General features: G+C 43.5%; 1 protein-coding gene across 4 annotated transcripts in view; it reads left to right on the top strand.

Annotated features, from left to right (window-relative positions):
* INSR (insulin receptor) overlaps positions 1-13,465 on the top strand; it is a 146,309-nt gene that overhangs the window by 13,893 nt on the left and 118,951 nt on the right. For all 4 annotated transcript variants that reach the window (XM_005208817.5, XM_005208816.5, XM_005208815.5 and 1 more), the window contains exon 2: positions 5,603-6,154. In XM_005208817.5, the coding sequence (XP_005208874.1) occupies positions 5,603-6,154 (552 nt within the window). The remainder of the gene's footprint in view (positions 1-5,602; positions 6,155-13,465) is intronic.

The following is a 13,465-nucleotide window of genomic DNA, read 5'->3' as shown; positions in this document are numbered from 1 at the left end:
GGGAAGCCTAGTGTGCTGCAGCCCATGGGGTCAAAAACCGTCGGATGCGACTTAGACTGAACAACAACAAACTTTAATTCATTGAAACGTAAATGTGAAAAAAGGAAACATAAAGTCTTGTTTAACTTTAGTTGATTGAAATGTCAGGAAATCAACACTTGATTCTGTTATTGAACAACTGTTTTTGGGAGGGATACAAAGAACCCTACATTTTCAATGATTCATTTTGTGGAATATGCATATACTGATTGAGTATTTCTGATCAAAATTTAGCATCTAAATTGAGACATGTTGCAAGTGTATAATACACGTGGCATTTGGAAGGCATAATGTGAAAAAAAATCTTGTAGTTTTTTTTTTTTTTTTTAGTATTGCTTACATGCGGAAGTGAAATTTTTGGATATATTGGATTAAGTATATTTAATTTCAGTGTTTCTTTTTTACTTTTTTAGAGAAAATTTAAAGTTCTATCATGTTTCTATCAGATAAGGCTATTATAGACCCTACACACCCTGGTGACCTACAGCGATGAGCTGTAGCTTGCTGTCACTCTTGACCTTCCGATGAAGTAGGCAGAACAGAATAATTCTTATTGCTCTGTTTGTGTAGGTTTTAAGTCCTGGTGTCACCTCCTCCAGGAAGCCCTCCTTGACTGTCCCAGGCTTATTCAAGTAGCTTGTTTTTTTTTATGATTTCTTCTAGCCTTTGACACTGTCCTTACCTAACTGAGATATCCTCCTCAGTTATACCTTCAATTGATTTGAATAGTTAATAGCATCTACAGTCTCTGAGACCCAGGGCAGCCTGTATCCTATTCTTTTAAGCACTTCCAGTCCCTGGAACAGTGGAAACAGGTTTTCAGCCTGGTAGGCTGCAGTCCATGGGGTGGCTAAGAGTTGGACATGACTGAGCGACTTCCCTTTCGCTTTTCACTTTCATGCATTGGAAAAGGAAATGGCAACCCACTCCAGTGTTCTTGCCTGGAGAGTCCCAGGGACGGGGAAACCTGGTGGGCTGCTGTCTCTGGGGTCGCACAGAGTCGGACTTAGCAGCAGATAGGTGCTGCAGGAGTGAACGAAGAAAGCCGTCTTTAGCAAGTTTCCTCCGGGTTGTCACCGCATGGACATTATTTCATTGTTTCCTTATTTAAGTCACATTCACCTGCTTTTTCATTAGGTATGTTTTTGAAAAAACAGAGGTGGATAGACTGTAACATAGTAATAGCATAAACTTTGCCTTTAATTGCTGGGTTGAAATCTCAGTTACGCCTTACAACTCATTCTGTGTGAATCTTGACTTGCTCATCACAAAAATGGGCATGGACCATTTTGTTTATCTACTTCCTCTGGGATTAGTTTTAGAATTCATCAAGAGAGGACTTCCCTGGTGGTATAGTAGATAAGAATCCGCCTGCCAGTGCAGGGAATACGGGTTCGATCCCTGGTTTGGGAAGATTCCACGTGCCACGGGGCAACTGAGCTCGAGTGCCACAGTTACAGAGCCCCAGCTTTAGAGCCTCAGAGCCGCAACTACTGAGCCTGTGAGCCTAAGTCTGTGTCTGCAACAATAGAAGCCACCGCAATGAGAAGCCTGAGCACTGCAACTAGAGAGTAGCCCCTGCTCACCGCAACTAGAAAAAGCCCCTGCATAGCAATGAAGACGGAATGTAACCAAAACTTAAATAAATAATTTAAAAAAGAGAGACAGAGAACGTGCCTGCCAGAACATGACCAAGTGCTTCACATAAGTGAGTGTGTTAGCTGTCACCAGGATTGCCCTCCTCCCCTGATCCCCCTGGTCCTTCCCTATCTGTGTGTAGAGTGATGGTTAACCAGGTGCCACTTACTGAGGACCTGAAGCATCCTTCAGTTTCCCACCCAGAGGTATTAAAAACCAGTGCAAGATCCTACATATATTGTTGGCACCACTTCTAACATCCTCTGGGTATTTTCTGTCCCCGCAGTAAATGGCTCTATTGTCTTATACTAATAGGGACACATACGGCTTTAATGAGGAGAAGGAAATGGCAACCCACTCCAGTGTCCTTGCCTGGGAAATCCCATGGACAGAGGAGCCTGGTGGGCTGCAGTCCATGGGGTAACAAAGAGTCGGACACGACTGAGCAGCTAAACCACCACCAACACCACTATGGCTTTAATGACTTTAACTCAAGTCATTGGAGATTAAAAAATAAAGCAATTCTTTGTTGTCCCAGGTAGTTATAGTCATTTAATTTTTAAACAACAACTTTATTGAGAGCTAATTAAATACCATACAATTCACCTATTTAAAGTTTACCATTTAGAAGTTCTTCATACATTAGTACATTCACAGAATTGGGCAACCATCACTGTGATCAATTTAGAACATTTTCATCAGTCCTCCCAAAGAAATCCCATACTCTTTATCTGTCACTCTGCATTTCCCTCTCTCGAACCCCTTGAAACCACTAATCTACTTTCTATGGATTTGCCTATTCTGGATATTTCATGTAAATGGAATCATTCCACATGTGGTCTTTTGTGACTGGCTTCCTTCACTGAGCATCATGTTTTCAGGGTTCATCCCTTTTGTAGCTGATGTCAGGGTTTCCTCCTCTGTTATTGTTGAATAATCCTCCTCTGTATTGGACATGCTACATTTCATGGGTGTGTAGTGTTGGCTTGTTTCTCCCTTGCTGGTTATCATAAATAATGATGCCATGGACATTTGTATACACATTTCTGGTTGGACCTATGTTTTCATTTTATCTAGGAATGAAGTTTCTGGGTTATATGGTAACTCTTTGCTTAATCTTTTGAGGGGTTACAAGACTATTTTCCACAACGGCAGCTGAGCCATTTTCCATTCCCACCAGTAATGTACAGGGTTTTAATTTCTCCGCTTCTGTGTCAACTATTGTTATTGTCTGTCTTTTTAATTTGAGCCATCCTGGTGGGAGTGAAGTTGTATCTCACTGTGGTTTGGATTTACATTTCCCTGATGTTCAACAGCTGGTTAATCTTTGAATGCATGTTCATATCCGATTTCTCCCACAACTTGGGAAGGATGGTGTTTTTGTCTCTGCACCAATTTCAGAAGTGTGTGTGCGTGTGTGTGCAGGTAACATAGAGTTACGAGGCTCAGGCTTGAGAAGCCCAGACCTGTGACCAAGTCTAAGCTGTACACTGCCGGATATAGTACAGGATACCAAATTAAATTTGAATTTAATATAAACAATGAGTAATTTTTAAGGATAAGTATGTCCCAAACATTGCATGAGACAGACTTACCTAAAAAGTACTCCTTGCTTATCTGAAATTCAAATTTAACTGGGTGGTCTGCATTTTTTTCTAAACTTTTAATCAACTAATCTATGACTGTGCTGGGTCTTCATTACTCTTGGGCTTTTCTCCAGTTGCAGTGAGTAGGGGCTACTCTCTAGTTGCAGTTGAAGGGCTTCTCGTTGCAGTGGCTTCCCTTGTTGCAGAGCACAGGCTCTAGGTGCTCGGGCTTCAGTAGTTGCAGTTCCCGGGCTCTAGAGCACAGGCTTAATCGTTGTGGCGCATGGGGGCTTAGCTGCTCCAAGGCATGTGGGATCTTCCTGTACCAGGGATGGAACCCATGTCTCGTGCATTAGATGGCAGACTCTTTGCCACTGAGCCACCAGGGAAGCCCTGTCCTTCATTTTTATTTGCTAAATCTGGCAACCTTGAATGTTACTGGTGGGTCCTTGGCTGATTGGCTTTGCCTCTCAGAGTTTTCTCATCTGTGGGGTGCAGATGGAGCCTGTTGGAAGGGTTCAAGGTACCTGTCTAGACAGACCTTTGTGTGTAGATGCTGTTGATGTGACTGAAGCTGGGAGCCTCAGACAAGGCTTGGGTGGCATGAGTGTGTGGTGTTGGAACTGATATCCTAGTCCTCTAGAAGGTGTCTCCCAACCTCTGACTGAGTGAGTGTGTGTGTTTTGGCAAGGAGAGGCTGTCTGAGGGATTCGCATCTGATGAATGTTAACTCCAGTATAAGGAACACAGGAGGAGGGAAAGATCTAAATAAGTATATGGAGGAAAGGAAATCAGAGGAGCCTTCCTGGAGGAGGTGGCCTCTGAACTAGATCTTGAAGGATGATGAGCTGGATTTCAAAGTAGGGAGCTAAGGTGTAAAGAACTTTGACAGCCAAAGGGACTCGAGCTACTGTATTTAGAACAGTGGCCACTTGGTGCACATGTCTATTTCCATTCATACTAACTAAAGTGAAATCAAATACTCAGCTCCTCAGTCTTATATAAGCCGCATTTCAAGTGCTTGACAACCACGAATTGGCCGGTGGCTTCCATATGACCAGCACGTATGTAGAATATCTCTATTGTTGCAGAAGTACCTTTGGACTTTGTCAGAGTAAGGCAGGGGTCACCAGACTACCACCTCAAGGGAAAACACCAGCCCACAGCCTGCTTTGATAATAAAGGTTTATTGGAACACAGCCATAGCCACTCGTGGTCTCTGGGCTGCTTTTGAGCTGTAACGACAGAGTGGAATAGTCTAAACAGAGACTGACCGCAAAGCAGAATGTATTTACTATCTGAGCCTTTATAGAAAATATTTGCCTACCCTGGTCTATGGGGATGAAAGCACAGAGCCTAGAGGTGACACTGTGATGCGTTTGGGAGACATAAACAACAAGAAAATGGCTGACATTAATTGAGCACCTACTGTGTGCCAGCCACTGCTTGGGTGTCTGCATTATTTCATTCCCTTCTCTTCATAGGTCATGTTATGGGAGGGGGGAGGTTTGGAAGGCCCTCTTGTAATTGGAGAGTCGTGGACAGGCCTGTTTTACATGGTGCCGGGGATGGAGGGGCAGAACCTTGAGAGCTGTGAGAGGGAAAGTGCAGGGTGCTGGGGAGCCATAGAGGGTGTCTGAGCAAGGGAGAGACCAACTGCAGGAGAATAGGTGTTCAGGGTGTTTGTACTGGGGAGATCAGACTCTCTGGGAAGCCCTTGACACACCTGGGTAAAAGGTGATTAGACTGTGGCTGCCTGCCAGGAGGGCGGGTTGGGAAGGAGAGTCAGGAAAATGAGAGAATTGACACAACACAGCCAGGTCTCCTTGCCTCATTTCTGATGTGGGCACCTTTATCCCCATAAATCCATTTCCTGAAGATGTTTCACATTGACTCACTGGGGATGGCTCCCCTTTCCCCTTCTGCACCTGCTGCATTACTCAACCCCCTGTAATCCCAGTGTCTCCTTTGCATCATATTTGATGTGATGGTTTTAAGGTTTCTAAACAGGTACCGCCAAAGGAATTATTACTCTTCAGGTTTTTTGCCTTTTGAGAGTAATTACTTAGGCATGGACACTTGACGGAGAAAACCACTGATGGGGGCTGGCTATAGAAGTCGTGGGGTTCAGTGCAGAATGAAATCTTGGGACCGCCTCACCCAAAAATGATTAAGGATTTCAAGATGGATGAGAGAACATTAAGCCCAGGGCAAGGCCCTTCTGAGCAGGCGTGGGACCCAGGTCACATGGCCACGTGGCTGCCCTGCCACTCATTCTTATAAACCATCCATGGGATGTTTGCTCACTTGTCTTGCTCTCTGCTTGTTTGCACTTCCAGTGTGCCCCGGTATGGATATCCGGAATAATCTCACCCGGCTGCATGAGCTGGCCAACTGCTCAGTCATCGAAGGACATTTGCAGATTCTGTTGATGTTCAAAACGAGACCTGAGGACTTCCGAGACCTCAGTTTCCCCAAACTCATCATGATCACTGATTACTTGCTGCTCTTCCGGGTCTATGGGCTGGAGAGCCTGAAGGACTTGTTCCCCAACCTCACAGTTATCCGAGGCTCACGCCTCTTCTTTAATTATGCACTGGTCATCTTTGAGATGGTTCACCTGAAGGAGCTTGGCCTCTACAACCTGATGAACATCACCCGGGGGTCTGTCCGCATTGAGAAGAACAATGAACTCTGCTACCTGGCCACCATCGACTGGTCTCGCATCCTGGATTCCGTGGAGGATAATTATATCGTGCTGAACAAAGACGACAATGAGGAGTGTGGGGACATTTGTCCAGGCACCGCCAAGGGCAAGACCAACTGCCCTGCCACTGTCATCAACGGGCAATTTGTGGAGCGGTGCTGGACACACAGCCACTGCCAGAAAGGTATGTCAGAGTTCTCTGGATTCTATACCATTTCTTGTGACTTGATTCATTAAAAAGATGCTGGAAGTGTTCACTAGCTCAGGTGGTGACAAACCTTGTTTTGCAAAGGCTCAGACAATAAATAAACTTTAAACTTTGTAGCCTATACAGTCTTTATTGCAACTACTTAACCCTGCTATTGGACCGAGGAAGCAGCCACCTGGCAACAATGGGCAATACATATACGGGCATGGCTGTGTTTCAATAAAACTTTATTTACAAAACCAAGCAGAGGGCCGGATTTTGCCAACACCTGAGCTAGCTGGTTGAATGTTCCTCTTGTTTGAGAGAGCAGATGAGTATGGATTTTGCTGTCGAAGAAAGGAAATCTATTTCTTGTCTGATTTAAGATTGCTCATGGTAGGCATTTGGAAAAAGGAACGTGTAAAGAATAAAAACAAAGCGGCCATCCTTATACCACGATTACTGGGGGTATTTCCCGCTAGTGGCTCTGTTGTGTCTGGATTTACTTAACTTTTCCTGTCATTGGGTATTTAAATTATTTCTAGTTTTCACAAAGAGGGTTGAACATTTTGGTATGGAAGCTTTATTGAGCATTTTTTTTTTTTCCCCCTTCAGATTTTGGTTTTCCAGAAGTTAAATTTCTGGGTCAAAGTTTCTTGATATTGATTGCCAAATAGCTTTCCGGAAATGTTGTACCAACGGGCACTCCTCCTAGCACTGGCTGAGAGGGAACACCTTGGCTAGCTTGGAGTGTTGTTTGAAAAATCTTTCATAATTTACTGGAGGGAGGAGCTGGTGTGTTGTCATTGTTTCTATTTGCATTTCTTTGATTGCTATCAGGGTTGAACCTTTTAAAACATGTTTATTTATCATTTAGGTTTTTTCTTCCTGTTCATATCCTTTGTCCATTTATCTTTCAGTGCCTTAGTGGTTTTTGAAATATTAATCTGCGTGTGGTTTTCATAGCAAAGACTGTTAACTTTTTGCCAATTACATTTTCAGATGTTTTTGTTCCGTGATGAAAATACTCTGGTTGTCCGTTGCCAGAGAAGCTTAAAATGTTTATGGAGTTCAGACCTGAATTTTTGCATGCATCTCATATTATTTTATGCTTAGAAAGTCCCTTTCTATCCATAAAATGAAAGTTTTTTTTCCTCCAAGTTTTCTATCTTAACTTTAATTATTATCATTAAAAAAATTTCAAGGGTATCCATTTTCCCCCAAATAATTAGGTGAGGGCTCAAGGCCATTTATTGCAGAAATTTACCCCTTCATCATTGATTTGGGGGTCTGTTTCTGAGTTTCTATAAATATGTCTGCCTTTCCACGTGCTGAAGTTATTACCGTTCTAATCCATGTAGTTTTATAATGTTTTGATATCCAAGAAGGCTAGTTCCCAACACAGACTTGTTAGTTGTTTATTGTTTTATTGACTCTTTCACATGCTGTGAAATTCCCTGGGAAGAATTAGCAAATATGAGATGGAGACAGAGAAAGTGAGTGGGTGGCTTAATGATTGTATCACAAAAGATAAGGGAAGGGAAAAAAGAGGGTTTTCTCATCTGAGCCCAAAGCTATGGAGAAGCCACATAGCTATGGAGAAGTCAGTCCTGAGTAGAATCCATAGACTCAGCAGGGAGGGCTCCTTCAAGTTCCAGGAAGGAATCATCATGCGTGGAGATGTTGAATGGGAGAAAACAGGAGGTGAGAGAGCGGATACCTCTTCTTTGAGAGTTTGGCCAGTGAGGGGAGGGAGAATCTGGTGGTTTGTGGATGGACAAGGGAACAATGGTTGTTATGTTGTGGAAGAATCTTGAGAACGTCGGTAGGTCAGGGACACAGAGAAGCCAAGCTATGATCAAGAAGAAAGATCAAAACTGGGGCAAAGTCTTGGCAAAAGTAGAGGACCACCCATGGGTTTGGAATTTCATAGAACGGGGAGATTTCTGAGGTGGCGAGATTTCTGAGGTGGCGGTGGGGGTGAATAATCTGGGTGGGAGTGAATATGCTGATGACTTCGGAGGTAAGGGGGTTACCTTCTTTGATGGTGAGGGGAGGAGAGGCTGTGTAGGCCCTACCATGTTACAAGGACACACAGCTGCAATGGGAATCCTGTTATCCTTATTTTAGAGACCAGAGAGGTTTTTAACCTGCCTAAGGCCACACAGCTAATAAAAGATGGCTGGAGTTTGCACCACATCTGAGATACAAAAATAGCACCTCTGTGTGTGTTTTGGGGGGGCAGGGGTGCCTGCTCTGTTTAGAGGTGGGGAGCTTACTAGTAGCTGGGGCATTGGGAGAAAACAGTGAACACTTTTATCCCAATGCTCCGTTCTCCAAAATCAGTTTCTTATTTTTGCTCCATACTCACACGTCTTGAGATATAATTTAAGACATTCCTCTGTGGATTTATTTCTGTACCTATTTTAGTCAAAATATCCAGGATGGTATTATCTGCAAAAATGTCCGTGATGTTTTGAGTAGGTTTTGTTTTTAATCTTGTGCTTTGGAGAACAAGGCTTGTTTTCCTACACTGGGGGTTTCATCACCAGAGAAGGCGTGGCTTTGCATATAAGGTTGCAGCTGAGAAGTTGAGACCTGTGCCAGATACTGGTTCCTGGCATATAGAATCAGTGTTTGCTCCTGGTTCATAATCCTGTGGTGGGGCCCTCTGTTAGTCACTAAGTTGTGTCTGACTCTTTGCAGCCTCATGGGCTGCAGTATGCCACCCTTCCCTGTCCTCCACTATCTCCCAGAGTTTGCTCAAATCCAGTCAGTGATGCCATCCAGCCGTCTCATCCTCTGTCACCCCTTTCTCTTGCCCTCAATCTTTCCCAGCATCAGGGTCTTTTCCAATGAGTTGGCTCTTCACATAAGGTAGCCAAAGTATTGGAGCTTCAGCTTCAGCGTCAGTACTTCCAATGAATATTCAGGGTTGATTTCCATGAGGATTGACTGGTTTGATCTCCTTGCTGTCCAAGGGACTCTGAAGAGTCTTCTCCAGCACCACAGTCTGAAAGCATCAGTTCTTTTGGCGCCAGGACATTGTCCTCTCCTGGTCACAGATGATAAGAAATGATTGTTTATTTGAAGCTACACTCTTATCTATCCAGTACAACTCAGCTCTGGCTTTTTGCCCCTTCAATTTCTTTGATTGTGGTAAAATATATATAACATAACGTTTACCATCTTAACTGTTTAAAATGCACAGCTCAGTGACACTAAGTACAGTCAATTGTTGTGCAACCATCCCTACCATCCATCTCCAGAACTTTTGCATCTTGCCAAACTGGAACTCTGTCCTCATTAAACACTCACTCCCCCTCCCCTCCCCCAGCGCCCTGCCCCTACCATCTACTCTCTGTCTCTGTGGATTTGACTTCTCTAGGGATCTCATATAAGTGGAATCATACAGTATTTGTCTCTTTTTTCACTTTTATTTTTATGTCTGGCTTACTTCATTGAATATAATGTTCTTGAGATCATCCATGTTGTAGCAGGTGTCAGAATTTCCTTATTTTTTAGGGCTGAATAATATGCCATTGTATGAATGGACCACATTTTGTTTATCCATTCATCAATGGACATTTGGGTCATTTCCTCCTTTTGGCTATTGTGAACATTGCTGCTATGAACATGGGCATACTTCTCTGGCTTTTAAAATGCTTATGTTACTTAGTTGCTGTGGCTTTAGAAGGCTTACCCAACACTGTGTGGGATTTTCCAAGGTAAAACAGACTGACATGAATCTGTAGAAGATACTCCTCCCACCCTGTCTTAGGCAACAGATACAAATCTGTGAAAAGTACCATCAAGTCCTCAATTTCCCTGGAGTCCTCTCCAGCACCTCGTTGAGCCTCTTTCTAGCATGATTGCCAGGTTCTGGAAATCTCCAAGATCTGTCAGCAGACCAGAAATCTAGAGAAAAGGACGGATTGCATCCTTTTCAGAGAGTCCTCCATAAAGATCATTACTCCAGATCAGATGTGTAATTCAAAAACAAAGAGTTTAAGGTTTAGTTTTCTACTAAGGATATGGAGTGTAGATATCTATGTTGCAATAATGACCCACCCATGTGCATGGACAATCAATTAAGCAGAGTGAATCATTATTTGTTCTTCTTTTTAACATTAATTCACACCCATAATTATTAGAAAACAGGATATGAAGAGTGTTAGGATAATTGCATCTGTGAAAGCTAGAAAGAACCAGAAACTTTCAGGGATAGGAAAAAAATATACTTTTGGATAGCAAGTTAACCTATCTCAAGACATAAAGAGGGGGGAATTTTTTGATGGAGTTTTGAAATATCATAGGTACCACACTGATAAAAAGAAAATCCCTGGAAAATCAGATTTGCAATTTATGAAGAATGGATAGCTAATTTCATAATGATTTTATGTATATATTCAAGTAGAACTAGAAAAAAACCCAAGAATTTGTAAAATACATTTTTAACTCAAAAGACAGACCAGACCAGACAGACAGACCACTGGGATGGAGGTGTTGGGTTGTCCTCTGGACCCAGTTTAAACATTCTCTACAATGGCCCCTTTTCTACCTGGTCCCCAAACAATGATTTGGGCAAAGAGAGAAAAGAAGGTTCTCAATGGTTAAAGTAAATTAAAAGGATAATCACTCTGGCGTGTGTCTTGAGCTGCTTCCTCTCCATCACTCTGTCTACATATTTGGGGTGGAGATGCAAACGGAGGTCAAATACAAGGAACTCTGAATGAGCGGAGTGGATAGGGGTCTATGTAAGCTGGGTAACAAGCTGTGTTTATTGAGAACCTACTGTGTGCCAGGTCATGCGGTCCTTGGGGACACAGAAGTGACCAGCTCCTGTCTCCTTAGAGAGGCTCTTCTGGTAGCAATGCAGACATTGAACATGTGACTGAACGCACTTGTGGGATGAGTGGCAAGAGGGAGGGTCTGTGGGTGAAAGCATGGGGTGAAGCTCTAGTCTTCCAGGTCAGAAAATCGCTCCCTGCCCCAGACATGGATGGGTCATTAAGACCCCGAAAGTCAGACTTCCCTGGTTATCTAGTGGTCAAGAATCTGCCTGCCAATGCAGGAGACCACGGGTTCGATTCCTGGTCCGGGAAGATCCCACCTGGCGAGGAGCAACTAAGCCTGTGCGCTGCGACGACTGAGTCCTCGCTCTAGAGCCTGTGCTCTGCAACAAAAGAAGCCGCTGCAGCGAGAAGCCCGTGAGGCACAGCTAGAGAATAGCCCCCGCCCGCCGCAACTAGAGAAAGCCTGGACATGCGATGAAGACCCAGTGCAGCCAAAAATAAATAAATAAATAAAATTATTTTTAAAAAGGAAATGGTTACCACCTAGAAGATGAATAAAAAGGGTTTTAAAAAAAAGACCTCAAAGATTGGCCGTGCTGGACCCATTTGCAAACAGTTACAGAAATTGTTCAGAGTCCTGTCCTGCTGTTCACGGTACATGAGCTGGACTAAACCTGTGCTTCCCCATCTGAAGAGTTTGAATAATTGTGGCACCTGCTTGTCAGGGTTGCAGTTTGGGGGGTTAAATGAAATGATACCTAGGGGTACACTTATCCCAGCACCTGGCATTTGGTGAATATTCTGGAAGCTTCTCCTAGATGCCATGAGTTCACCAGCCTCTCTGGGCAGACCAGCCCCTGGGTGAGTGTCTGCCAAAGCTTGGCTCCATTTCTGATTTTGGTCTTGAGGCAGACAGATGAAAACCCACCATGAGAACTGGGTGCTTGGACCTATAGCCCCAGAGGGAAAATACCTTTCTTTACTTGGTGCCTCAGCTTTGGGCTTTTGGAGACTAGACACCACAGGACTTGCTTGACCAGCTGCTCTAGCCAAACCCACTGGTATTTCTTTTTCCCCTGGGAGGCCACACCAGCTACTTGCTGCCAGTCAGAGGAGAGGATGAGTCTGGGGCATGCTGGGTACCAGGAAACTGGCTGGCAACATAGAGACATCGGTAAGAAAGCAGGAAGGAGCAGGAGGCAGAGGGAGATGAGTCTCTCTGAGTTTGCATTTCCATCTGTGTTTCAGAGGGCTTCCCAGGTGGCGCTAGTGATAAAGAACCCACGTGCTGATGCAGGAGATGCAAGAGATGCAGGTTCCATCCCTGGGTTGGGAAGATCCCTTGGAGGAGGGCATGGCAACCCACTCCAGTATTCTTGCCTGGAGAATCCCATGGACAGAGGAGCCTGGTGGGCTACAGTCCATGGGGTCGCACAGAGTCGTACGCTACTGAAGTGACATAGTATGCATGCTGTGTTTCAGATTCTCGGAAGGTTAAGGTGCTCTGTTGATATTAAACACTGCATTTTTAAATGCACACACAGTCACTCTTGAAGGGTTTGCTTTGAGGCAGAGGTCTGAACTTCAGGTTGAAACTTTCCCCCACTTTTTCCGTTTTCAGACTTTGCCTGTACTATTGTAATAATCAGAGGTTTCTTAGTGAATTATTTTGTGCCAGATACTAAGTTGCTTTGCTTATGATACAGCAGCAAGCTCTTCCAACGATTTCTCCTTACAGATGAGGTCCTGGGAGCCCCAGGAGGTAAAACTACTTGTCCAGGGTCACATCACTCATAAGTAGTAGAGATGGGCTTTGATCCCCAAAGCCAGGTATTCTGGCTCCGAATCTGAGCTTCTAACCACTGGGCTTCTCTGTGCTCATTGTGGAAAGTTGGGGGAACTGCAGAGAACAAAGAAATCTGGGGTGGGAGACGCCCTAGAATTGGCCCTGCCAACATTCTGGCTGCCTTTTCCTATTGCCCTTCCCATCTCATCTCATCGTCTTAATTTTTTCAAATTAATTTTTAATGGAGCATAGTCAATTCACAATGTTGTATTGGTTTCTGCTGTATAACAGAGTGCATCAGTTATACACATATTCATTCTTTTGTAGGTTCTAGTCCCCTTTAGGTCATTACAGAGTATTGATTAGAATTCCTTGTGCTATACAATAGATTCTTTTTAGTTATCTATTTTTTATATAATAATGTGTACATGTTAATCCCAGTCTCCCAATTTATCCCTCTCTTGCTTTCCCCTTTGGTAATCATCAGTTTGTTTTCTCTATCCATGACTCTTTCTGTTTTGTAAATAGATTCATTTGTACCATTTTTTTAGATGTCACATATAAGCAATATCATATAATATTTGTCTGACATTTCACTCAGTATGATAATCTCTAGGTCCATCCATGTTGCTGTAAATGGTATTATTACATTCTTTTTTATGGCTGAGTAATATTCCATTGTAGATAAGTTACCACATTATCCATTTCTTGTTGATTAACATGTAG

Source organism: Bos taurus, chromosome 7 (genome assembly GCF_002263795.3).
Source record: "Bos taurus isolate L1 Dominette 01449 registration number 42190680 breed Hereford chromosome 7, ARS-UCD2.0, whole genome shotgun sequence".
Taxonomy (NCBI): domain Eukaryota; kingdom Metazoa; phylum Chordata; class Mammalia; order Artiodactyla; family Bovidae; genus Bos; species Bos taurus.
The sequence above is the reverse complement of the archived record's forward strand: the minus strand, read 5'-3'. Positions and strand labels throughout refer to the sequence as shown.